This window comes from Culex quinquefasciatus, chromosome 2 (genome assembly GCF_015732765.1).
Source record: "Culex quinquefasciatus strain JHB chromosome 2, VPISU_Cqui_1.0_pri_paternal, whole genome shotgun sequence".
Lineage (NCBI taxonomy): Eukaryota > Metazoa > Arthropoda > Insecta > Diptera > Culicidae > Culex > Culex quinquefasciatus.
Window position 1 is genome coordinate 130,252,756 of NC_051862.1, and position 25,798 is coordinate 130,278,553.

A 25,798-nucleotide genomic window follows, 5' to 3' on the forward strand; every position below is an offset into this window, starting at 1 on the left:
CATATTGCCCCAAGTCGAAAGGTTTGATAAATGTCCCCCCGGTAGAACCTTCCCTCAGGGCCATGGCCACTCCGGGTGTGGCCAATCCTGTCAAAATGGCCATTTTTACTACCAGTATCAAAAACCATGAATTTTGATACCCATATTGCCCCAAGTCGAATGGTTCGATAAATGTCCCCCCGGTAGAACCTTCCCTCAGGGCCATGGCCACTCCGGGTGTGGCCAATCTTGTCAAAATGGCCATTTTCATTATCAGTATCAAAAACCATGAATTTTGATACCCATATTGCCCCAAGTCGAATGGTTCGATAAATGTCCCCCCGGTAGAACCTTCCCTCAGGGCCATGGCCACTCCGGGTGTGGCCAATCCTGTTAAAATGGCCATTTTTACTACCAGTATCAAAAACCATGAATTTTGATACCCATATTGCCCCAAGTCGAATGGTTCGATAAATGTCCCCCCGGTAGAACCTTCCCGCAGGGCCATGGCCACTCCGGGTGTGGCCAATCCTGTCAAAATGGCCATTTTCACTACCAGTATCAAAAACCATGAATTTTGATACCCATATTGCCCCAAGTCGAAAGGTTTGATAAATGTCCCCCGGTAGAACCTTCCCTCAGGGCCATGGCCACTCCGGGTGTGGCCAATCTTGTCAAAATGGCCATTTTCATTATCAGTATCAAAAACCATGAATTTTGATACCCATATTGCCCCAGTCGAATGGTTCGATAAATGTCCCCCGGTAGAACCTTCCCTCAGGGCCATGGCCACTCCGGGTGTGGCCAATCCTGTCAAAATGGCCATTTTACTACCAGTATCAAAAACCATGAATTTTGATACCCATATTGCCCAAGTCGAATGGTTCGATAAATGTCCCCCCGGTAGAACCTTCCCGCAGGGCCATGGCCACTCCGGGTGTGGCCAATCCTGTCAAAATGGCCATTTTCACTACCAGTATAAAAAACCATGAATTTTGATACCCATATTGCCCCAAGTCGAATGGTTCGATAAATGTCCCCCCGGTAGAACCTTCCCGCAGGGCCATGGCCACTCCGGGTGTGGCCAATCCTGTCAAAATGGCCATTTTCACTACCAGTATAAAAAACCATGAATTTTGATACCCATATTGCCCCAAGTCGAAAGGTTTGATAAATGTCCCCCCGGTAGAACCTTCCCTCAGGGCCATGGCCACTCCGGGTGTGGCCAATCTTGTCAAAATGGCCATTTTCATTATCAGTATCAAAAACCATGAATTTTGATACCCATATTGCCCCAAGTCGAATGGTTCGATAAATGTCCCCCCGGTAGAACCTTCCCTCAGGGCCATGGCCACTCCGGGTGTGGCCAATCCTGTTAAAATGGCCATTTTTACTACCAGTATCAAAAACCATGAATTTTGATACCCATATTGCCCCAAGTCGAATGGTTCGATAAATGTCCCCCCGGTAGAACCTTCCCGCAGGGCCATGGCCACTCCGGGTGTGGCCAATCCTGTCAAAATGGCCATTTTCACTACCAGTATAAAAAACCATGAATTTTGATACCCATATTGCCCCAAGTCGAAAGGTTTGATAAATGTCCCCCCGGTAGAACCTTCCCTCAGGGCCATGGCCACTCCGGGTGTGGCCAATCCTGTCAAAATGGCCATTTTTACTACCAGTATCAAAAACCATGAATTTTGATACCCATATTGCCCCAAGTCGAAAGGTTTGATAAATGTCCCCCCGGTAGAACCTTCCCTCAGGGCCATGGCCACTCCGGGTGTGGCCAATCTTGTCAAAATGGCCATTTTCATTATCAGTATCAAAAACCATGAATTTTGATACCCATATTGCCCCAAGTCGAATGGTTCGATAAATGTCCCCCCGGTAGAACCTTCCCTCAGGGCCATGGCCACTCCGGGTGTGGCCAATCCTGTCAAAATGGCCATTTTTACTACCAGTATCAAAAACCATGAATTTTGATACCCATATTGCCCCAAGTCGAATGGTTCGATAAATGTCCCCCCGGTAGAACCTTCCCGCAGGGCCATGGCCACTCCGGGTGTGGCCAATCCTGTCAAAATGGCCATTTTCACTACCAGTATAAAAAACCATGAATTTTGATACCCATATTGCCCCAAGTCGAATGGTTCGATAAATGTCCCCCCGGTAGAACCTTCCCTCAGGGCCATGGCCACTCCGGGTGTGGCCAATCCTGTCAAAATGGCCATTTCCACTACCAGTATAAAAAACTAACTTAATCCACCTATGTGGTTGGTGCCTTCCTCACTCTTTTCCAACAATGGGTGATATGTAATATGATGGATTTGGACACAAATTTGATCCAAAAAAACACACATATCACTCAAGGGCTCATAAGTGGTCAGAACTCGAGGCAGGGTTGCCAGATCTTCAATGTTGTGGACTCGTTGGAAAGGTATCTCGATAACCTAATCAACGATGGGTCGGATGATGGATCCGGACATTGTTTACATACATTTAAGTGAGATCCAGCTACAAAAAAGTACATCAATATCACTTAAGTGGTCAGAACTCGAGACAGGGTTGCCAGATCTTCAATAATTAAGACTCGTTGGAAAGGTCTTTTAATTACCTAACTAACGATGGGTCGGATGATGGATCCGGACATTGTTTACATACATTTAAGTAAGATCCGGCTACAAAAAAAGTACATAAATATCACTTAAGTGGTCAGAACTCGAGACAGAGTTGCCAGATCTTCAATGTTTAAGACTCGTTGGAAAGGTCTTTTAATTACCTAACCAACGATGGGTCGGATGATGGATCCGGATATTGTTTACATACATTTAAGTGAGATCCGGCTACAAAAAAGTACATAAATATCACTTAAGTGGTCAGAACTCGAGACAGGGTTGCCAGATCTTCAATGTTTAAGACTCGTTGGAAAGGTCTTTCGATTACCTAACCAACGATGGGTCGGATGATGGATCCGGACATTGTTTACATACATTTAAGTGAGATCCGGCTACAAAAAAAGTACATAAATATCACTTAAGTAGTCAGAACTCGAGACAGGGTTGCCAGATCTTCAATGTTTTGGACTCGTTGGAAAGGTCTTTTAATTACCTAACCAACGATGGGTCGGATGATGGATTCGGACATCGTTTACAAACATTTAAGTGATATCCGGCTTCTAAAAGTACATAAATATCACTTAAGTGGTCAGAACTCGAGACAGGGTTGCCAGATCTTCAATGTTGCGGACTCGTTGGAAAGGTCTCTCGATTACCTAATCAACGATGAGTCGGATGATGGATACGGACATTGTTTACATACATTTAAATGAGATCCGGCTACAAAAAAAGTACATAAATATCACTTAAGTGGTTATAACTCGAGACAGGGTTGCCAGATCTTCAATGTTGTAGATTCATTGGAAAGTTCTTTTGATTACCTAACCAACGATGGGTTGGATGATGGATCCGGACATTGTTTACATACATTTAAGTGAGATCCGGCTTCTAAAAAGTACATAAATATCACTTAAGTGGTCAGAACTCGAGACAGGGTTGCCAGATCTTCAATGTTGTGGACTCGTTGGAAAGGTCTTTCAATTACCTAAATAACGATGTATAACATGATGATGTTTGGTTCAGTTTACTGCCATTTATTCATCTTCCGAAAATATGTGAAAACACATTTTTATGCATAACTTTTGAACTACTTATCGAAACTTCAAACAATTCAATAGCACCGTATGGGACCCTAAACCAAGTCGAATGCAACTGGTTTGGTCAAAATCGGTTCAGCCAGTGCTGAGAAAACTGATTGACATTATTGGTCACATACACACACACATACACACACACATACACACACACACATACACACAGACATTTGTTCAGTTTTCGATTCTGAGTCGATATGTATACATCAAGGTGGGTTTTTGAGCTTTTAATAAAAAGTTCAATTTTAGAGCAGGATTATAGCCTTACCTCAGTGAGGAAGGCAAAACCATGAATTTTGATACCCATATTGCCCCAAGTCGAAAGGTTTGATAAATGTCCCCCCGGTAGAACCTTCCCTCAGGGCCATGGCCACTCCGGGTGTGGCCAATCTTGTCAAAATGGCCATTTTCATTATCAGTATCAAAACCATGAATTTTGATACCCATATTGCCCCAAGTCGAATGGTTCGTTAAATGTCCCCCCGGTAGAACCTTCCCGCAGGGCCATGGCCACTCCGGGTGTGGCCAATATCCTACCAGTTTGGTCCCAACCCAATTGCCTTAAATCATTCTGGTTTTCGAGTGATAGATCTAACAATCTTCGTTAAAACAGAATTCCTCCCAAGTTGGTGCACAACCTGTGTCTTTCAATGTGTGCATGTGTGTGTGAGCAATAAAATTACCACCGTCGATCCCTCTCTGACGGATTTTCGAATAAAACTAAAATTGTTCAGAGGCTATCTGTTAGCTTATATAGTTCGCATGAAATGTGGCAACATGGTGCAAATTTTGCCTCGTGCTTTCTTGGAACTGTCACGCGAGAATGCTGCACCATTGTTGCCACATTTCATTCGTTGCAGACCCCTTCCGCAGTACCAAGCATGCAACATTTTCGTAACGCGCGACATTTTTCGTTTTTCTGGATTGACACCTCACCAGAATAGAGCCCTTAGGACAAAGTTCTTTGTCAAAAAATTCTTATAAAGTGAAAACGCAAACAAAATTTCACTTCGTTTGACACCCATATTGCAAATATGGCAAAATTTAAGCATTAGAGCAGTTCTCTTCCAAATCCGGAAATGGATTTTATTTGTATTTTTTGATTTGGCTCAAACTTTGTGAGGGCCTTCCCAATGACCAAATAAGCTATTTTGCGTCATTGGTTCACCCATACAAGTCTCCATACAATTTTGGCTGCTGTCCATACAAAAATGGTATGTAAATATTCAAACAGCTGTAACTTTTGAGTGAATTTTCTGATCAATTTGGTGTCTTCGGCAAAGTTGTAGGTATTGTTGAGGACTTTTGAGAAAAAAAAATAGGTACACGGAAAAAAATATTTGCAATATTTTTAATCAACTTTTTTTCGCTAAAACTCAATTTAACAAAATACGTATTTTTTTATTTTCGAGATTTTTTGATATTGCTTATTGCGAGATAAAACCAATTTACTCCTTCGCTGTGACTGACAGGAGGTTACAGCCGCCGAACTACCGCTGTGTAAAAATCAGCAGGTTGAACTGAAATTCAGCGTTGATTTGGCTGTCAATCTGATTTGTTTTGAATATTTTCCGAAAAGTCAGCAAAAAACTCAAGGCAACCTTTGACAACAGCCAAAAATTTGTTCTGCGGCTGTCATGCGGCCATTCTTCTGCGGTCATATCAGCGCGCGTGAACTCTAATTATTAACGCCCGCGATAATATGTTTTAGGGGACAAAAATCCGCAACTTTTGAGCCATAGAGAAACATGGTCAAAAAATCTTCCGCCGAGTTATGATTTTTTGAAAAATAGTGAGTTTTGGAAAAAAACAAAGTCTCATGCAAAAACAAGTTTGACATTATTTTTTAATGCAAAATTGAATTTGCAATCGAAAAGTACTTTACAGATTTTTTGATAAAGGGCTCCGTTTTCAAGATATAGCCACCGAAAGTTTAATTTTAGCGAAATATTTGCAGTTTTTCAATTTTTAAAAATAGTGACCATGAGTGACTATTTCTAAAAATATTTTTTTTGAAAAGTTCAGAAAATTTGCTATATAATTGTCTAAGAGATATTGAAGATTGGACCTCGGGTTGCTGAGATAGAGCCGCTTTAAGAAAAAGAAACACGAAAATTTGAGTTTTCAAAGTCTCACAAAAATAACCCACCATTTTCTAATGACGATATCTCAGCAACTAATGGTCCGATTTTCAAAATTAATACATGGAATATATCTTGAACCAAAAAATAAATTAAACAAAAAAATGTCAACGCAGTGCACGCAATTCAATATGGGTAATTCTCCGCCAACTCACACAGCAGTTGCCCCGACCCCTCTTCGATATGCGTGAAACTTTGTCCTAAGGGGTAACTTTTGTCCCTGATCACGAATCCGAGGTCCGTTTTTTGATATCTCGTGACGGAGGGGCGGTACGACCCCTTCCATTTTTGAACATGCGAAAAAAGAGGTGTTTTTCAATAATTTGCAGCCTGAAACGGTGATGAGATAGAAATTTGGTGTCAAAGGGACTTTTATGTAAAATTAGACGCTCGATTTGATGGCGTACTCAGAATTCCGAAAAAACGTATTTTTCGTCGAAAAAAACACTAAAAAAGTTTTAAAAATTCTCCAATTTTCCGTTACTCGACTGTAAAAAATTTTGGAACATGTCATTTTATGGGAAATTTAATGTACTTTTCGAATCTACATTGTCCCAGAAGGGTCATTTTTTCATTTAGAACAAAATTTTTCATTTTAAAATTTCGTGTTTTTTTCTAACATTGCAGGGTTATTTTTTAGAGTGTAACAATGTTCTACAAAGTTGTAGAGCAGACAATTACAAAAAATTTGATATATAGACATAAGGGGTTTGCTTATAAACATCACAAGTTATCGCGATTTTACGAAAAAAAGTTTTGAAAAAGTTACTTTTTGCGTTTCTCTTTGTTTCGTCGTCCGTGTCTGTCGCGGGTGACCATGAACGGCCATGATCGATGACGACCAACTTTTTTAAAACTTTTTTTCGTAAAATCGCGATAACTTGTGATGTTTATAAGCAAACCCCTTATGTCTATATATCAAATTTTTTGTAATTGTCTGCTCTACAACTTTGTAGAACATTGTTACACTCTAAAAAAAAACCTGCAAAGTTAGAAAAAAAAGGTGCAGGTGGTTATGTTCTACATGACCAATATGACAAAGAACTTTGTACAAAACTCAAAAAATCATGCTATTTTTATTTATATTTTTTAATTCTTTGCCAATTTATTTAATCCTGAGTAATTAATTCTAATTAAATATTTGCATTCAATGGCACCCCTGTGGATATAAATTGCCCATATTGCCCCAAGTCGAATGGCTCGATAAACGTCCCCCCGGTAGAACCTTCCCTCAGGGCCATGGCTACTCCGGGTGTGGCCAATCCTGTCAAAATTGCCATTTTCGTCACCAGTATCAAAAACCATGAATTTTGATACCCATATTGCCCCAAGTCGTATGGTTCGATAAATGTCCCCCCGGTAGAACCTTCTCCAAGGCACTGGCCACTCCGGGTGTGGCCAATCCTGTCAAAATGGCAATTTTCACCACCACACCCAAAGTTAAAGAACGAGGGGATAGTCCTAACGAAAAGAAGCGTGAGGAAAGTGCTATTTTGCGAGAGTATAGTCCTCTCGCGTGTTCATTCGCTCATTGGAATAGTTCATCCTACTGTATGGCTTATATGGACAAATGACCACCATTCAGTCACCGAACCATGGTGGCCCATACGGCAAAGGCACGGATCAATATGCCGAAGGTCTTGGGTTCGAGTCTCGGTACCGGTTCGTTTTTTTATGGATGAACTTTTTTTGAAGATGAACCCATGAGTAAAGTACTCTCGGTAATTTCGGGATTTATCCTCTCAGTCCGCACACAGTAACATTTTACTACCGAATCGTGCTCTTTATACTCTCGAATGCCGATGCCCAGTTCTGGGTGCAGTATCAAAAACCATGAATTTTGATATCCATATTGCCCCAAGTCGTATGGTTCGATAAATGTCCCCCCGGTAGAACCTTCCCTCAGGGCCATGGCCACTCCGGGTGTGGCCAATCCTGTCAAAATGGCCATTTTACTACCAGTATCAAAAACCATGAATTTTGATACCCATATTGCCCAAGTCGAATGGTTCGATAAATGTCCCCCGGTAGAACCTTCCCGCAGGGCCATGGCCACTCCGGGTGTGGCCAATCCTGTCAAAATGGCCATTTTCACTACCAGTATAAAAACCATGAATTTTGATACCCATATTGCCCCAAGTCGAAAGGTTTGATAAATGTCCCCCGGTAGAACCTTCCCTCAGGGCCATGGCCACTCCGGTGTGGCCAATCTTGTCAAAATGGCCATTTTCATTATCAGTATCAAAACCATGAATTTTGATACCCATATTGCCCCAAGTCGAATGGTTCGATAAATGTCCCCCGGTAGAACCTTCCCTCAGGGCCATGGCCACTCCGGGTGTGGCCAATCCTGTCAAAATGGCCATTTTACTACCAGTATCAAAAACCATGAATTTTGATACCCATATTGCCCCAAGTCGAATGGTTCGATAAATGTCCCCCCGGTAGAACCTTCCCGCAGGGCCATGGCCACTCCGGGTGTGGCCAATCCTGTCAAAATGGCCATTTTCACTACCAGTATAAAAACCATGAATTTTGATACCCATATTGCCCCAAGTCGAATGGTTCGATAAATGTCCCCCGGTAGAACCTTCCCGCAGGGCCATGGCCACTCCGGTGTGGCCAATCCTGTCAAAATGGCCATTTTCACTACCAGTATAAAAACCATGAATTTTGATACCCATATTGCCCCAAGTCGAAAGGTTTGATAAATGTCCCCCCGGTAGAACCTTCCCTCAGGGCCATGGCCACTCCGGGTGTGGCCAATCTTGTCAAAATGGCCATTTTCATTATCAGTATCAAAAACCATGAATTTTGATACCCATATTGCCCAAGTCGAATGGTTCGATAAATGTCCCCCCGGTAGAACCTTCCCTCAGGGCCATGGCCACTCCGGGTGTGGCCAATCCTGTTAAAATGGCCATTTTTACTACCAGTATCAAAAACCATGAATTTTGATACCCATATTGCCCCAAGTCGAATGGTTCGATAAATGTCCCCCCGGTAGAACCTTCCCGCAGGGCCATGGCCACTCCGGGTGTGGCCAATCCTGTCAAAATGGCCATTTTCACTACCAGTATAAAAACCATGAATTTTGATACCCATATTGCCCCAAGTCGAAAGGTTTGATAAATGTCCCCCCGGTAGAACCTTCCCTCAGGGCCATGGCCACTCCGGGTGTGGCCAATCCTGTCAAAATGGCCATTTTTACTACCAGTATCAAAAACCATGAATTTTGATACCCATATTGCCCCAAGTCGAATGGTTCGATAAATGTCCCCCCGGTAGAACCTTCCCTCAGGGCCATGGCCACTCCGGGTGTGGCCAATCTTGTCAAAATGGCCATTTTCATTATCAGTATCAAAAACCATGAATTTTGATACCCATATTGCCCCAAGTCGAATGGTTCGATAAATGTCCCCCCGGTAGAACCTTCCCTCAGGGCCATGGCCACTCCGGGTGTGGCCAATCCTGTTAAAATGGCCATTTTTACTACCAGTATCAAAAACCATGAATTTTGATACCCATATTGCCCCAAGTCGAATGGTTCGATAAATGTCCCCCCGGTAGAACCTTCCCGCAGGGCCATGGCCACTCCGGGTGTGGCCAATCCTGTCAAAATGGCCATTTTCACTACCAGTATCAAAAACCATGAATTTTGATACCCATATTGCCCCAAGTCGAAAGGTTTGATAAATGTCCCCCCGGTAGAACCTTCCCTCAGGGCCATGGCCACTCCGGGTGTGGCCAATCTTGTCAAAATGGCCATTTTCATTATCAGTATCAAAAACCATGAATTTTGATACCCATATTGCCCCAAGTCGAATGGTTCGATAAATGTCCCCCCGGTAGAACCTTCCCTCAGGGCCATGGCCACTCCGGGTGTGGCCAATCCTGTCAAAATGGCCATTTTTACTACCAGTATCAAAAACCATGAATTTTGATACCCATATTGCCCCAAGTCGAATGGTTCGATAAATGTCCCCCCGGTAGAACCTTCCCGCAGGGCCATGGCCACTCCGGGTGTGGCCAATCCTGTCAAAATGGCCATTTTCACTACCAGTATAAAAAACCATGAATTTTGATACCCATATTGCCCCAAGTCGAATGGTTCGATAAATGTCCCCCCGGTAGAACCTTCCCGCAGGGCCATGGCCACTCCGGGTGTGGCCAATCCTGTCAAAATGGCCATTTTCACTACCAGTATAAAAAACCATGAATTTTGATACCCATATTGCCCCAAGTCGAAAGGTTTGATAAATGTCCCCCCGGTAGAACCTTCCCTCAGGGCCATGGCCACTCCGGGTGTGGCCAATCTTGTCAAAATGGCCATTTTCATTATCAGTATCAAAAACCATGAATTTTGATACCCATATTGCCCCAAGTCGAATGGTTCGATAAATGTCCCCCCGGTAGAACCTTCCCTCAGGGCCATGGCCACTCCGGGTGTGGCCAATCCTGTTAAAATGGCCATTTTACTACCAGTATCAAAAACCATGAATTTTGATACCCATATTGCCCCAAGTCGAATGGTTCGATAAATGTCCCCCCGGTAGAACCTTCCCGCAGGGCCATGGCCACTCCGGGTGTGGCCAATCCTGTCAAAATGGCCATTTTCACTACCAGTATAAAAACCATGAATTTTGATACCCATATTGCCCCAAGTCGAAAGGTTTGATAAATGTCCCCCCGGTAGAACCTTCCCTCAGGGCCATGGCCACTCCGGGTGTGGCCAATCCTGTCAAAATGGCCATTTTCACTACCAGTATCAAAAACCATGAATTTTGATACCCATATTGCCCCAAGTCGAAAGGTTTGATAAATGTCCCCCCGGTAGAACCTTCCCTCAGGGCCATGGCCACTCCGGGTGTGGCCAATCTTGTCAAAATGGCCATTTTCATTATCAGTATCAAAAACCATGAATTTTGATACCCATATTGCCCCAAGTCGAATGGTTCGATAAATGTCCCCCCGGTAGAACCTTCCCTCAGGGCCATGGCCACTCCGGGTGTGGCCAATCCTGTCAAAATGGCCATTTTACTACCAGTATCAAAAACCATGAATTTTGATACCCATATTGCCCCAAGTCGAATGGTTCGATAAATGTCCCCCGGTAGAACCTTCCCGCAGGGCCATGGCCACTCGGGTGTGGCCAATCCTGTCAAAATGGCCATTTTCACTACCAGTATAAAAAACCATGAATTTTGATACCCATATTGCCCCAAGTCGAATGGTTCGATAAATGTCCCCCCGGTAGAACCTTCCCTCAGGGCCATGGCCACTCCGGGTGTGGCCAATCCTGTCAAAATGGCCATTTCCACTACCAGTATAAAAAACTAACTTAATCCACCTATGTGGTTGGTGCCTTCCTCACTCTTTTCCAACAATGGGTGATATGTAATATGATGGATTTGGACACAAATTTGATCCAAAAAACACATATCACTCAAGGGCTCATAAGTGGTCAGAACTCGAGGCAGGGTTGCCAGATCTTCAATGTTGTGGACTCGTTGGAAAGGTATCTCGATAACCTAATCAACGATGGGTCGGATGATGGATCCGGACATTGTTTACATACATTTAAGTGAGATCCAGCTACAAAAAAGTACATCAATATCACTTAAGTGGTCAGAACTCGAGACAGGGTTGCCAGATCTTCAATAATTAAGACTCGTTGGAAAGGTCTTTTAATTACCTAACTAACGATGGGTCGGATGATGGATCCGGACATTGTTTACATACATTTAAGTAAGATCCGGCTACAAAAAAAGTACATAAATATCACTTAAGTGGTCAGAACTCGAGACAGAGTTGCCAGATCTTCAATGTTTAAGACTCGTTGGAAAGGTCTTTTAATTACCTAACCAACGATGGGTCGGATGATGGATCCGGATATTGTTTACATACATTTAAGTGAGATCCGGCTACAAAAAAGTACATAAATATCACTTAAGTGGTCAGAACTCGAGACAGGGTTGCCAGATCTTCAATGTTTAAGACTCGTTGGAAAGGTCTTTCGATTACCTAACCAACGATGGGTCGGATGATGGATCCGGACATTGTTTACATACATTTAAGTGAGATCCGGCTACAAAAAAAGTACATAAATATCACTTAAGTAGTCAGAACTCGAGACAGGGTTGCCAGATCTTCAATGTTTTGGACTCGTTGGAAAGGTCTTTTAATTACCTAACCAACGATGGGTCGGATGATGGATTCGGACATCGTTTACAAACATTTAAGTGATATCCGGCTTCTAAAAAGTACATAAATATCACTTAAGTGGTCAGAACTCGAGACAGGGTTGCCAGATCTTCAATGTTGCGGACTCGTTGGAAAGGTCTCTCGATTACCTAATCAACGATGAGTCGGATGATGGATACGGACATTGTTTACATACATTTAAATGAGATCCGGCTACAAAAAAAGTACATAAATATCACTTAAGTGGTTATAACTCGAGACAGGGTTGCCAGATCTTCAATGTTGTAGATTCATTGGAAAGTTCTTTTGATTACCTAACCAACGATGGGTTGGATGATGGATCCGGACATTGTTTACATACATTTAAGTGAGATCCGGCTTCTAAAAAGTACATAAATATCACTTAAGTGGTCAGAACTCGAGACAGGGTTGCCAGATCTTCAATGTTGTGGACTCGTTGGAAAGGTCTTTCAATTACCTAAATAACGATGTATAACATGATGATGTTTGGTTCAGTTTACTGCCATTTATTCATCTTCCGAAAATATGTGAAAACACATTTTTATGCATAACTTTTGAACTACTTATCGAAACTTCAAACAATTCAATAGCACCGTATGGGACCCTAAACCAAGTCGAATGCAACTGGTTTGGTCAAAATCGGTTCAGCCAGTGCTGAGAAAACTGATTGACATTATTGGTCACATACACACACACATACACACACACATACACACACACACATACACACAGACATTTGTTCAGTTTTCGATTCTGAGTCGATATGTATACATCAAGGTGGGTTTTTGAGCTTTTAATAAAAAGTTCAATTTTAGAGCAGGATTATAGCCTTACCTCAGTGAGGAAGGCAAAACCATGAATTTTGATACCCATATTGCCCCAAGTCGAAAGGTTTGATAAATGTCCCCCCGGTAGAACCTTCCCTCAGGGCCATGGCCACTCCGGGTGTGGCCAATCTTGTCAAAATGGCCATTTTCATTATCAGTATCAAAAACCATGAATTTTGATACCCATATTGCCCCAAGTCGAATGGTTCGTTAAATGTCCCCCCGGTAGAACCTTCCCGCAGGGCCATGGCCACTCCGGGTGTGGCCAATATCCTACCAGTTTGGTCCCAACCCAATTGCCTTAAATCATTCTGGTTTTCGAGTGATAGATCTAACAATCTTCGTTAAAACAGAATTCCTCCCAAGTTGGTGCACAACCTGTGTCTTTCAATGTGTGCATGTGTGTGTGAGCAATAAAATTACCACCGTCGATCCCTCTCTGACGGATTTTCGAATAAAACTAAAATTGTTCAGAGGCTATCTGTTAGCTTATATAGTTCGCATGAAATGTGGCAACATGGTGCAAATTTTGCCTCGTGCTTTCTTGGAACTGTCACGCGAGAATGCTGCACCATTGTTGCCACATTTCATTCGTTGCAGACCCCTTCCGCAGTACCAAGCATGCAACATTTTCGTAACGCGCGACATTTTTCGTTTTTCTGGATTGACACCTCACCAGAATAGAGCCCTTAGGACAAAGTTCTTTGTCAAAACACGAAATTTTAAAATGAAAAATTTTGTTCTAAATGAAAAAATGACCCTTCTGGGACAATGTAGATTCGAAAAGTACATTAAATTTCCCATAAAATGACATGTTCCAAAATTTTTTACAGTCGAGTAACGGAAAATGGGAGAATTTTTAAAACTTTTTTAGTGTTTTTTTCGATGAAAAATACGTTTTTTCGGAATTCTGAGTACGCCATCAAATCGGGCGTCTAATTTTACATAAAAGTCCCTTTGACACCAAATTTCTATCACATCACCGTTTCAGGCTACAAATTATTGAAAAACACCTCTTTTTTCGCATGTTCAAAAATGGAAGGGGTCGTACCGCCCCTCCGTCACGAGATATCAAAAAACGGACCTCGGATTCGTGATCAGGGACAAAAGTTACCCCTTAGGACAAAGTTTTACGCAAATCGAAGAGGGGTCGGGGCAACTTTTCCCGATTTCGTGTGAGTTGGTAGAGAATTACCCAATAAATAAATGAAAAATAAATGTGTACAAAGTACACGTACGCGACCTCCGGTGGGTTAAATTTAATCAAATTAATTTTAAGCCTCAAGCTTAAACTTAATGGATTAACATTTTCCAGAAACTTATTTGAAATTACTCAAAGTATTAATGACTTAAAATTATTGTTGTGGAAACAGTTTTGTATGGGTTATTTGTTTTTGTGAAATATCGATGAAACAGATTTTTTTTTCTTTTCTTTTAACCAAAAATACTTATTTTGAACTAATGTTCACTACTCATAATTTCTAATTTGTTTTCAAAAAGCAATTTTATGATATTGTCCTGATGTAATCTAACCAACAACCACCTCTGCAGTTAATCATTTCCAGTATCATGCTCCAAATCAATTCATCTTCCATTACAAAAACCAACTGACAAACAGCAAAAAAAAACGCAAATCTTTCTCATTTCCATGCTGCCAACCCCTCCTGCTTGATCTCCATATTGATTATCGCGTATTCCCATGCTGCGCCATGTCGACAAACGCAAACACAGCCTCCGTCCGAGGGGGAACTCTCGGTGACATCTGGAATCCTCGGCCGGCTGAGTAACAAATGGAAAAACGAAAGCACGGTAGGTCCATTACATTACATTTTCCTTCAGTATTTTTTTTTCATTTCCCGGAGATTTTTACCCAGCCTCTCAGCCAATGACGGTTCAGAGAAGTGGTTTTTCTTTCTTTTCCTTCGTTTTGTTTGGGATGACTTTTTTTTGCTTCCATAAGTAATATTTGCATAACCGGCGTCATTCTTTGACTTACTATATGAAAACACTGAATGTTTGATAATTAATTTGGTTTTTGTTTGGTTTTTAACTAACAGACAAATAATTCTCAAGTATAATATAAACTAAATTTAAAAAAATAAAAATAACAACTTTCCGTCCACCCCAAAAAATACTCGCAGGGCATCTTCAAGGACAAGTCCAAGTACCAAACGCTGACGCGGATGTCGTACTGCCAGTGCCGGCTCAAGCTCGTCTTCTCCAGCATCTTCAAGCAGTTTGGGTGGAAGCACGTCGGGCTGCTGCTGGACCGGTCCGATCTGTTCTCCCTGACGGTGGGCAAAAATCTCGAGTACGGCTTGAAGGAGGAGGACGTGCTGACCTTTATGCGCGAGCTGGACGGCAACGACGAGGAGGATCTGGATAACTATCTGCAGGATGCCAGCATGTACGCCCGGGGTAAGCTTAAGCGTTATGGATGGGCTCTCGGGTTCAGGTACAGCGGGATTCGCGGGATCATCCGGTAATAACAGTTAAAAAAGGGGTGAAACTAAATCGGTGTTTGTGGTGAGGGCGCTGTGTGAAAGTGCAGACCACTTTTCATGTTTAAGTTTTTCGTTATGAGTGCAAACCGGCACGTTATGAGCAATTTTATAATGTTGGTTTTATCTTGCAATTTGCGATTCAGGATGCTTGAGAACTTTTGACGCTTTGGTGGTGTACAATCGAAAAATCTTCGTGGTTTCGTCGGAATGGTTTGAGTTTTATTCTATATATTTATTTTGACAAAATCGTGCTCTCTTGTCGCACGGGTACAATTTGACTTTTCGAGAAAATGAATAGCCATCCATAAACCACGTGGACACCTTTTTTTTTGGAAATCTTGAACTTTCATATAATAACAACATTTCTTTTACATGCTAAGTGGTATGGCTTAATGCTCTTCATCGTTGTAGTATTTTTCGTTTTATTATTAACTGTTCACATTCATTTATTAACTTCAAATTGTTTTACATTTTTGCATTTAATTGAATACATTTGGGTAAAAAAGAAAAATCACTTTAACAACTTATCCTAACTTAAAACCAAAATATAAATTCTTTGAATTATTCAAAATCATAGAACGAGTAAATTACGAACTGTATTTTAAGATGAATGCCCCAAACGTTCTTACTTGTTCCTGGCGAGTTTTGCAACCACACATTGTTGTTGTCATCACGATGAAAATGTTCAGATGTTGTTTCTTGTGGTGAAAACAGGTCACTGCTGCCTTCATTCGTTGATGTTGGTAGGTTTTCCCTCGGTTGCAGACTGAAGCCTGAAGTTGTTGTATTCTCTGCAGCTTTTTGCCGCTGATTCAACGGCAATGGTTGCTGATTTTCAACCACTCGAACAGATCCCGCTCCAGGTGACGTCAAAGCAAGAAAATCCACGTCAGTAAATGCTGGTGGTGTTTTGCGACGATTTGGTTGGTGCCTCGTCGCCGCTTGCTGCCGATTTTTTACAAACTCAGCCCGTTTTGGACAGCTCCGATTCTTGGTCGAATGGTTGCCACCGCAATTGAAGCATTTCGCTTCGATGTTCTCGTTGATTGTTTCGCAAGCTTGGGTTTTGTGCTCACCTCCGCAGGTTGCACAACGACTCTTGATGAAACAGTTTCTTCCACCATGCCCAAACTGCAAGCCGTTCGAACATTGCGTCACGTCTCGGTGCACAGGACGATATCGTTTCCAAGACACGATGATGTTGAAAACTGCTTCCAGCTCACACGGCGTTGTCGATCCTTTCTCGAGATGAACCAGGTACAGTTGATCACGATGTCCTTGTTGTGTCTCGTCATCTTGAAGACTTCGGGCAGAATGGCCCGCCTAATTAAAATGCGCCAAAAACCATAGAAAAACATACACATTTATGAACTCAGTGTCGTAGGCTTATGCTTTGAGATGTTCCCTTCAATGTTGTATACTTGGTTGATGAAAATTTTTAGCTTAAAACTATTTTTGAGCCACTTAAAAAAATTTCAGCTACTTTTCCTGGGTGCGGGGCAGAATGGGCCACCTTAGAAAACAAGCCATTTTGTCTAATAAAACGTTGAAGGGAGATAATAAATGATAAAAGGGACATTTCTAACATAGTTTCCATGAAGTTAGACCACTTTTATGAAAATAGTCACTAACCAAAACAAACATTTTTGAAAATAGTTTTAATATGTTGAAATAAGACACTATTTTTACAAATAAGCATCAAAATAACTAAAAAATCAACTAATGTTGCATAAAACGTGATTTGTGAAGCTACCAGGAGCGATATAATCCATTTCACCAAAATTTCATAACTTTTTTTATAAGGCAGGAAAAGGGTGGTCCATTCTGCCCCCAAGTGGATTTTAATTTAACACTTCCACCACCAAGTCTCTAAATGATTTCAAGGTTCCATTGTTGATTAATTACCTTCGTAATAGCTCCTGGTAACATTATAAACATTGAACAAACTTTTTCAAACAATGTTACTTTGAGAAAGCTTATTTAAGAGCCTCGAAATAAACAACATTTGCCTGGTTTTGTCAATGAATTTACATTTTTGCTCTTAATTCGAAAAATACAATGAATTCAAACGTGGTTTTCGGTGTGGTGATGTTATTTGACGTCCTTTATAAGACCTTTGCCTTACAGTTTGTAAATCCATTCTAAAGCCCAAAACCAAGGGTGGCCCATTCTGCCCCCCCCCCCTGCCCCTACACATCGTTTAAAATGTTTTTGTTTGGTCTTTGGAAAATTTTCCTAATGTTGGTAGCAAATTCAGTAGGTGATATCTTTGGTGAAAGTCAACTTCTTAAGTAGAACAAACTTATAAAAGAAAGCGTTTTTGAAGCGATTATTCAAAAGAGCTTTTAGTAAGTATAAAGAACAAAGATTAAAACAGAAGTATACCGACGATTTTTAGATACAGTAAACCGGGGTGACTTTGATAGGATTTGAATTTATTTTTGGAACTGGATAGGTTTTTCTCAAGATTATTATTTTTAAAACATGTACTGGGGTAGGCCACACAAAGTTCATGCACTATTTCTGGAAAAAGTTATTTTTCTATAATGCTCAGAAAACTAGTTACGGAGTAGTGCGGTGCCTGTGTGGACGCGCAGTCCTGTTTTTTTCGTGTTATTTTCCGTCTCTTTTATGTCGCTGTTCGAGTGCATGGGGTGATTGGTCATTATAATTAAATAATGGCATTAGTAGTGCGGTGCCTGTGTGGACGCGCAGTCCTGTTTTTTTTTTTTCGTGTTATTTTCCGTCTCTTTTGTGTCGCTATTTGTGTACATGCGGTGATTGGATTTCTTCTTCTTCTTTTTTCATTTATTTTTTGTTCGCGCGTTCGTTGGCCGATGAATTTTATTTTTGTTCTCTTTATATAGTTTTCGATAGAAACGATCCGATTTTTGTTTTTTGAGACAAGCAAGTCGTATTGCTGGATTAAGTCCTTTCCATATCATCGAGGATCGGAAGGCACGTCGACGGATATGTTTTAAGGTTTATGATATAAAATAATTTTAATGAATGAAGCCCTTCCTACATCACCGTTGATCGGAAGGCACGCCGACGGAGAATTTCTGGAGAATCGCGGTCGAATTAATACTATATTTAAATCCCTAGATAGGTATCTTTCCGCAGCCGGCTGCCTAAGATTTTTAAAATTTCAACCCATAAACAAATTGCTCATGGTCGCATCACCTACCACAGTGAATCCTGACCTCATACCCATCTTACTAACCCCTCAAAACTCATGTGATACTTTGTCGGAGACGCAGTCGATTTGGCGGTCCCATCACTCAAGTATCGGCTAACATTCCCATCCACTTCCCCGTGTCTTACCACTGGTCGTGGCCGGCGTCGGTATTGATCAGCACGATAGGGACCTTTGAAAATTGCGAAGGGGTGATGATTGGTTCCTACTTTTCATCTGTGGTCCACGGAGCAATGTTTGGGGGTCCTGGTCAATAACGAAGTAGCAGCTACGGGTAGACACCAATGCTATGCTAATGCTCAGAAAACTAGTTACGTTAAAAATTCTCATTTTAAATTCTTGGGTGACTTTGATAGTCATAGTTTTTTTTGTTAAAATCAGATTATAAGTGTTCAAACTTAATTTTTACGTTAAATGGACCATCACTAAGGTTGATGATATAGAATTTAATGAAAAAAAATGTTTATATTAAGTAAACTAAGTTTTAAGGCTTTTTAACAAAATACATATAAATTTTAGGTAAAGTAGTTAAAAAGTCGGATTTTTGCCTGAAATTCGTTTAATCTAGTATTGTTCATAAAATTATCGATTTATATTACATTTTAAACTGAATTCGAAGCACGAATCACATGTTTTCACATTTCATATTAAATTTTTTCAACTGAAATTGCCTTTAAATTTGGAGATTTTTTTTTTAATTATGTTTCAAAAACACATATTATTTAATATTAACAAAATTAGTTTACCTTCTCCTAGAGGAAAATTGTCCAAAGAATCCGAAAATGCATTCCATTTTCCGATTCAAAATCATGTACATTGAGAAAATCATGACACTTTGAGAAGTTTAAACTTATAACTTTTATCAACATTTTCTTAATAATAGTTAACTAACTTTTTAAACCTTTCAAAATGTTATGAAAAGTTCTTCTTGGGGTAGGGGAGAATGGGGAGACTTAATCCCCGGGGAGACTTGATCCCAAGCCTGTATCTCGTCAGCATGTGGGTAAAACAATTAGCTTTGTTCTAGAAAGTTGTGCGAAATTGACTAAAACTCATTGTAGAAAACAAAGAAAAAAAAATAAAAAATGTTTAGATTGAGTTACACACATTTTTCGAAGAAGTGCTGCAAAAAACTAACAAAAGATCTTTTTTCTTTGTTTTGATAAGTATAGAAAACACTCAAAAATTATTCAAAAAAATATTTTTAATACATGAATTGTTTGATAAACATATCAACTCCAAAACCCTTACGCATTTGACGTTAAATTTATCGTCATACTATTTTTACAATCAATTGTTTAAAAAAGTGCGTTTAGGGAGACTTGATCCCTGCATTTTTACAGTCACTGGAATCAGCCTCAAGATTAAATAATTTGGCTGGGTTTTCGTACATAGTTTCCTTCAGTATAGCTGTATATAACTAACTGCAGTTTGAACCATTTTTCAAAAGTTTTGTAAACAAAAATGAACAGCTTTTGTAAACATGCTCAATTTTGGTCTAAAAAAGAAAATTTTAAGTTTTTAAATATTTTACATGCTAAACTTGTTATATTTTGAACACAAACGTACAGGTTTATGTGAAATTGCTGTATCTTATAGAAAATTAAAAGTTTGGATTAATAAGAAACATTTTGCTTAAGATTTCTTCAAAATGTTGAAAGGGGGATCAAATTACCCCCAACATTTTGAAAATGCCGGTTTAAAATATTTTTTTAAAACGCTTGGCATTTTTCTAAGGGTTTATCTGATGAAATACCCTTATCAGCCAAACACAGTTGAATGTTTAAGCTTTCAATTCATGCAAAAAGATCATAGTTTTGTGAGAAATTCACAGAGTTATGTGCGATACAAAAAAAGGGGATCAAGTCTCCCCACTCTCCCCTACTTTGAGTACTTCTCTACCATGGTCAGTATGGTTCCAAACCATTCCGTGCTTATTTAATTTGTACTCTTCATTTTGCGGAAAAATCTCAAACCTATCAAAGTCACCCCTTTTACGGTATAACCTTCATAATTCCACAGTTAGTCACGATTATAGAACTTCAAAAAGTCTTATTCTGGAATGAGATGAAAAGAAAACATCTCAGCATCTACATCTTAATTCACACGCCACAAATTAATTCATGGGGAGGCAGCATTATCTCGCCTTATTCAAATCATCACCCCACAAAACGTCAAACATGATCTCTCGCAAAAACTTTGCTGCTCTTCTCACTGAAAATGTTGACGATGTTTTGACAATGCTTGATTACAATAATTAATTTAGCTACCTCAGACTGTGGAGGAGAGGAGGCTCCACGATTACCGTTGACAACTTTCTTTCACTCACCTTCACCATGTTGCACGTGGTTCGTTCTTGAGCAGAGCTTCCTTTTCATTTGTTGCTTTCTTCTTCATATTTTTTTCCTTTTCCTTTAAAGTGATTATCCTCTCGGTTCGTGGGAGTTTGGTCCGCAAGTTTATGCTTTCGGCTCATCGACTTGGCATGACACGAGGCGAGTTCACCTTTCTCGATGTTGAGATTTTCCAGAGCTCCTACTGGGGGGACCACTACTGGGAGTTGGGTGATGAGGATGACCAGGCGGCCCGGAAGGCGTATCAGGTGAGATGATAACTAGAGATTAGTGATGCTTTGACTAAATATTACTATTTCTATGTTAATACTTGAATTGTAAAATTTGTGGAGCCTCATACATTGTGATTTAATTCAGATTCAATATTGATTATTTCCCCTCAAAAAATCCCCCAGGCCCTGCTCCGGGTGTCCCTACTCCAGCCCACAAGCCCCTCGTACCAGTATTTTGCCGAAAAGGTTCGCCAACGGGCCAAACGGGACTACAACTACACCTTCGTTGAGGACGAGGAGGTGAACTTTTTCATCGGAGCGTTCTTCGACGGCGTTTACCTGCTCGGGATGGCGCTGAACGAGACGCTCAACGAGGGGGGCAACATCCGGGACGGGAGCGCTATCACCCGGAAGATGTGGAACCGTAGCTTTGACGGTGAGTTTGGGGGTGGTTTTTTTTTTCGTTCGTGTGCTTTCACTGCCAGATTGGGTTCGATTTAAATGGGAATTTCAGCTTGATTACGGTGCTTTAATAAGATGGAAATCGGATTAATCTTCAAAGCACTCGAACGACAAAAAATGGATCAAACAGGAGTATTGAATTATCGGAAACATAATCATTTGTTGAAAGCCCTATAAAGCAGATAATCCGAAATTGTTTTGCTGTGCACATTTGCTAAATTGATAAATATTTTTTACTTCTAATGTTCTAATGTGAATGAAAATAATAACGACATTTTGATACATATTTTTTCAGATGCAAAGATTAAAATTAACACTTCTAGGCGACTAAAATCAATTTTTAAACTCGACAAATTGTTTGCTTACGGCAGAGAATTTTACGGCATTTTTAAAGAACTGCTTTCATAAACGCGATTCGAGGAATACGTTTTTTTTTGTAATTACAAACTTCTGATCTAACTTAAGAGGCAGTTTTTGTAGATTTTGCTCGGTTTGTTCTAGAGGTCGTATCGAGCTGCTCTGATTTGGAAGAAACTTTAAGCCTCTGTTTGTCTATAATTATATTTCTAAAACTTACATAATCCAACCAAATAATGTTGAATTTTCAAAGATTTCCCTAATAAAATATTTTTTGATAACATGGTAAGTTTAAAAGGTTAAATAATTAATAAAATCACAAAATATCGTAGGGGAGAGTGGAGAGACTTGATCCCCTTTTTTTTGTATCGCACATAACTCTGTCAATTTCTCACAAAACTATGATATTTTTGCATGAATTGAAAGCTTAAACATTCAACTATGTTTGGCTGATAAGGGTATTTCATTAGATAAAGTCTTAGAATAATGCCAAGCGTTTTATAAAAATATTTTAAACCGGCATTTTCAAAATGTTGGGAGTAATTTGATCCCCCTTCCAACATTTTGAAGAAATCTTTAGCAAAATGTTTCTCATTATTCCAAACTTTTAATTTTCTATAAGATACAGCAATTTCACATTAAAACTGTACGTTTGTGTTCAAAATATAACAAGTTTAGCATGTAAAATATTTAAAAACTTAAAATTTTAATTTTTAGACCAAAATTGAGCATGTTTACAAAAGCTGGTAATTTTTGTTTACAAAACTTTTGAAAAATGGTTCAAACTGCAGTTAGTTATGTACAACTATACTAAAGGAAACTATGTACGAAAACCCAGCCAAATTATTTAATCTTGAGGCTGATTCCGGTGACTGTAAAAATGCAGGGATCAAGTCTCCCTAAACGCACTTTTTTAAACAATTGCTTGTAAAAATAGTATGACGATAAATTTAACGTCAAATGCGTAAGGGTTTTAGAGTTGATATGTTTATCAAACAATTCATGTATAAAAATATTTTTTTGAATAATTTTTGAGTGTTTTCTATACTTATCAAAACAAAGAAAAAAGATGTCTTGGAATTTTTTTGCAGCACTTCTTCGAAAAATGTGTGTAACTCAATCTAAACATTTTTTATTTTATTTCTTTGTTTTCTACAATGAGTTTTAGTCAATTTCGCACAACTTTCTAGAACAAAGCTTGCTGTTTTACCCACATGCTGACGAGATACAGGCTTGGGATCAAGTCTCCCCACTCTCCCCTATATTTTGAAGGTACTCAAATTATCATAATTGCCACCCCCACGAAGAGAAATTTGGTATGATTTTTATTGTTCTAGTATTTTTGGTATCAAATGCTGTAGTTTCCATAAAACACCGTATTTTTTTAGAATACTAAAAAATCAGCAAAATACCGTATTTTTTCGAAAATATTAAAATTTTCATTATTTACAACATTTTTTGGTTTGCTTTCACTTTTACTAGAGTTTGTTTTGTTAAATACTAGAATTTTCACAAAATTCCATATTTTTTAATGTACCCAAATTATCATAATTTGCAATATGGCTATCGAACGATTTGAAATTTTGCCTGCATTTTCACCTTTTTTAGTATTTATATAATGTTCTGGTAAAACTTCATTAAAAGCAGTTTTTACATTTATTGATAATTCAAGAAAAAATATATAGCATTACAAAATGGTTAACAAATATGACTTAAAAATGTTTTATTTTACCAATCAATTATGTGCACTGAGTAGCGATTTATCAATTGAATATTTAAAATTTCGCAGCATTTCACGGCCAGAGGCGAATTTCACGGATTACGCGGCTACCGTGAAATCGTGACAAATCACTAGTCCTAATTATTGCCGATAGAAGTATCGAAATAACGATAACTATAGATTATCGTTATCGTCACGATGTTATATAGTTATCGTTATACTATTATCGCTATCGTTAGACGATAATATTATCGACGATAAATCTATCGATTAAAAACCTTGCTTAGAAAGGATTTTGAAATCCCTTCAAAATGTGCCATAAACATCCGAGATTGGTTTGAATTTTTCTCATAGATTTTACAAATTACTGTTAAAAAATAATATTTTTAAGAGGCAGTACACGGAGAGACTGTGCCCAGAAATTTTAACAATTAAAATTGTTGATTTTACTTTCGTAAATTTTAACAAAAACGTACTTGTTACTGCCAATATTCCGTTAAAATAACTAAAATTCAGTATTTATTTAATAACCTGTTTGTTGAAAATGCTAGAGGCAAAAAGCTAACAGATTTCCCGAACTCGAATGAACGTGCTCGACTGTTAGCTTTTGTTTTAGGAAAATCAAAAATTTTGTTGGTTGAATATAATTTACATTTGGTTGAATATTTAGAAGATAAACTTGGGTTTGTTTACATCTGTCATTTGAAGTCAGGATTCGAACGAGAGCGGTCGGTTTGTTGAGTTTGTGTTGTTAATTATGAAGTAAGAGGATGTGAAAGGTGGAAATTACACTATTTGGCTAAGTTGAAGTGGCAAATCGAAGTGCACACTGCTGCAACTGTGAAGGTGGAATTGGTGAGTAAGTTTGTTGATGATTTCTTTGCAGGTGATAAACTATGAAGAGCAAAACGAGGACATTCGCAATGGGGACCTCTGATGCGAGGGGACTTTATGATAATGTTTGGAGGAAAGAGAGGGGCAGTGGAAGGAAGAGGCGGGCCAACTCTTGCACGACAATACTTGCACGGGCAAATTTAACAAAACGTTGGTTAATCTAAGTAAGTATAGGTTTAATTTTACACAACAATTTATCTATTGTGTTTTTAATTAGAAAACTGAATCACCAGGAACCTTCATGCTTACGATGGATATTTCAGAATCATCAACCATAAAATACATGGAAATGCGTACACATTATATCAAAATAAAAATTCGATAGTGGGAAATGTCTAAAAAAATAAAATATATAAAAGATATAAAAAAGAAGATATTAATATTTTAAAAATGCTGTTGAAAAATACTGAGCAGTTCTCTAGGATTTCGGTCATTCGATTTTTTTTGTATTTTTTAATCCGACTGAAACTTTTTTGGTGCCTTCGGTATGCCCAAAGAAACCATTTTGCATCATTAGTTTGTCCATATAATTTTCCATACAAATTTGGCAGCTGTCCATACAAAAATGATGTATGAAAATTCAAAAATCTGTATCTTTTGAAGGAATTTTTTGATCGATTTGGTGTCTTCGGCAAAGTTGTAGGTATGGATACGGACTACACTGGAAAAAAATGATACACGGTAAAAAAAATTTGGTGATTTTTTTATTTAACTTTTTATCACTAAAACTTGATTTACAAAAAAACACTATTTTTATTTTTTTTTATTTTTTGATATGTTTTAGAGGACATAAAATGCCAACTTTTCAGAAATTTCAGGTTGTGCAAAAATTATTGACCGAGTTATGATTTTTTAATCAATACTGATTTTTCAAAAATCGAAATTTTGGTCGTAAAAATTTTTCAACTTCATTTTTCGATGTAAAATCAAATTTGCAATAAAAAGTACTTTAGTGAAATTTTGATAAAGTGCACCGTTTTCAAGTTATAGCCATATTTAAGTGACTTTTTGAAAATAGTCGCAGTTTTCATTTTTAAATTAGTGCACATGTTTGCCCAGTTTTGAAAAAATATTTTGAAAAGCTGAGAAAATTCTCTATATTTTGCTTATTCGGACTTTGTTTATACGACCTTTAGTTGCTGAGATATTGCAATGCAAAGGTTTAAAAACAGGAAAATTTATGTTTTCTAAGTCTCACCCAAACAACCCACCATT

The 25,798-nt window shown here is 39.1% G+C and overlaps 1 protein-coding gene and 1 long non-coding RNA gene across 9 annotated transcripts in view; both read left to right on the forward strand.

Annotated features, from left to right (window-relative positions):
• The window catches only part of LOC6032000 (atrial natriuretic peptide receptor 1), an 80,249-nt gene that overhangs the window by 41,211 nt on the left and 13,240 nt on the right, over window positions 1–25,798 (forward strand). For all 8 annotated transcript variants that reach the window (XM_038255571.1, XM_038255572.1, XM_038255569.1 and 5 more), the window contains exons 5-8: window positions 14,616–14,693; window positions 15,026–15,302; window positions 21,005–21,186; window positions 21,334–21,586. In XM_038255571.1, coding sequence (XP_038111499.1) covers window positions 14,616–14,693; window positions 15,026–15,302; window positions 21,005–21,186; window positions 21,334–21,586 — 790 coding nt within the window. The remainder of the gene's footprint in view (window positions 1–14,615; window positions 14,694–15,025; window positions 15,303–21,004; window positions 21,187–21,333; window positions 21,587–25,798) is intronic.
• LOC119767291 lies at window positions 24,359–24,885 on the forward strand. The gene is made up of 2 exons (XR_005277436.1): window positions 24,359–24,747; window positions 24,817–24,885. It is a non-coding gene; the product is annotated as an uncharacterized LOC119767291 (long non-coding RNA).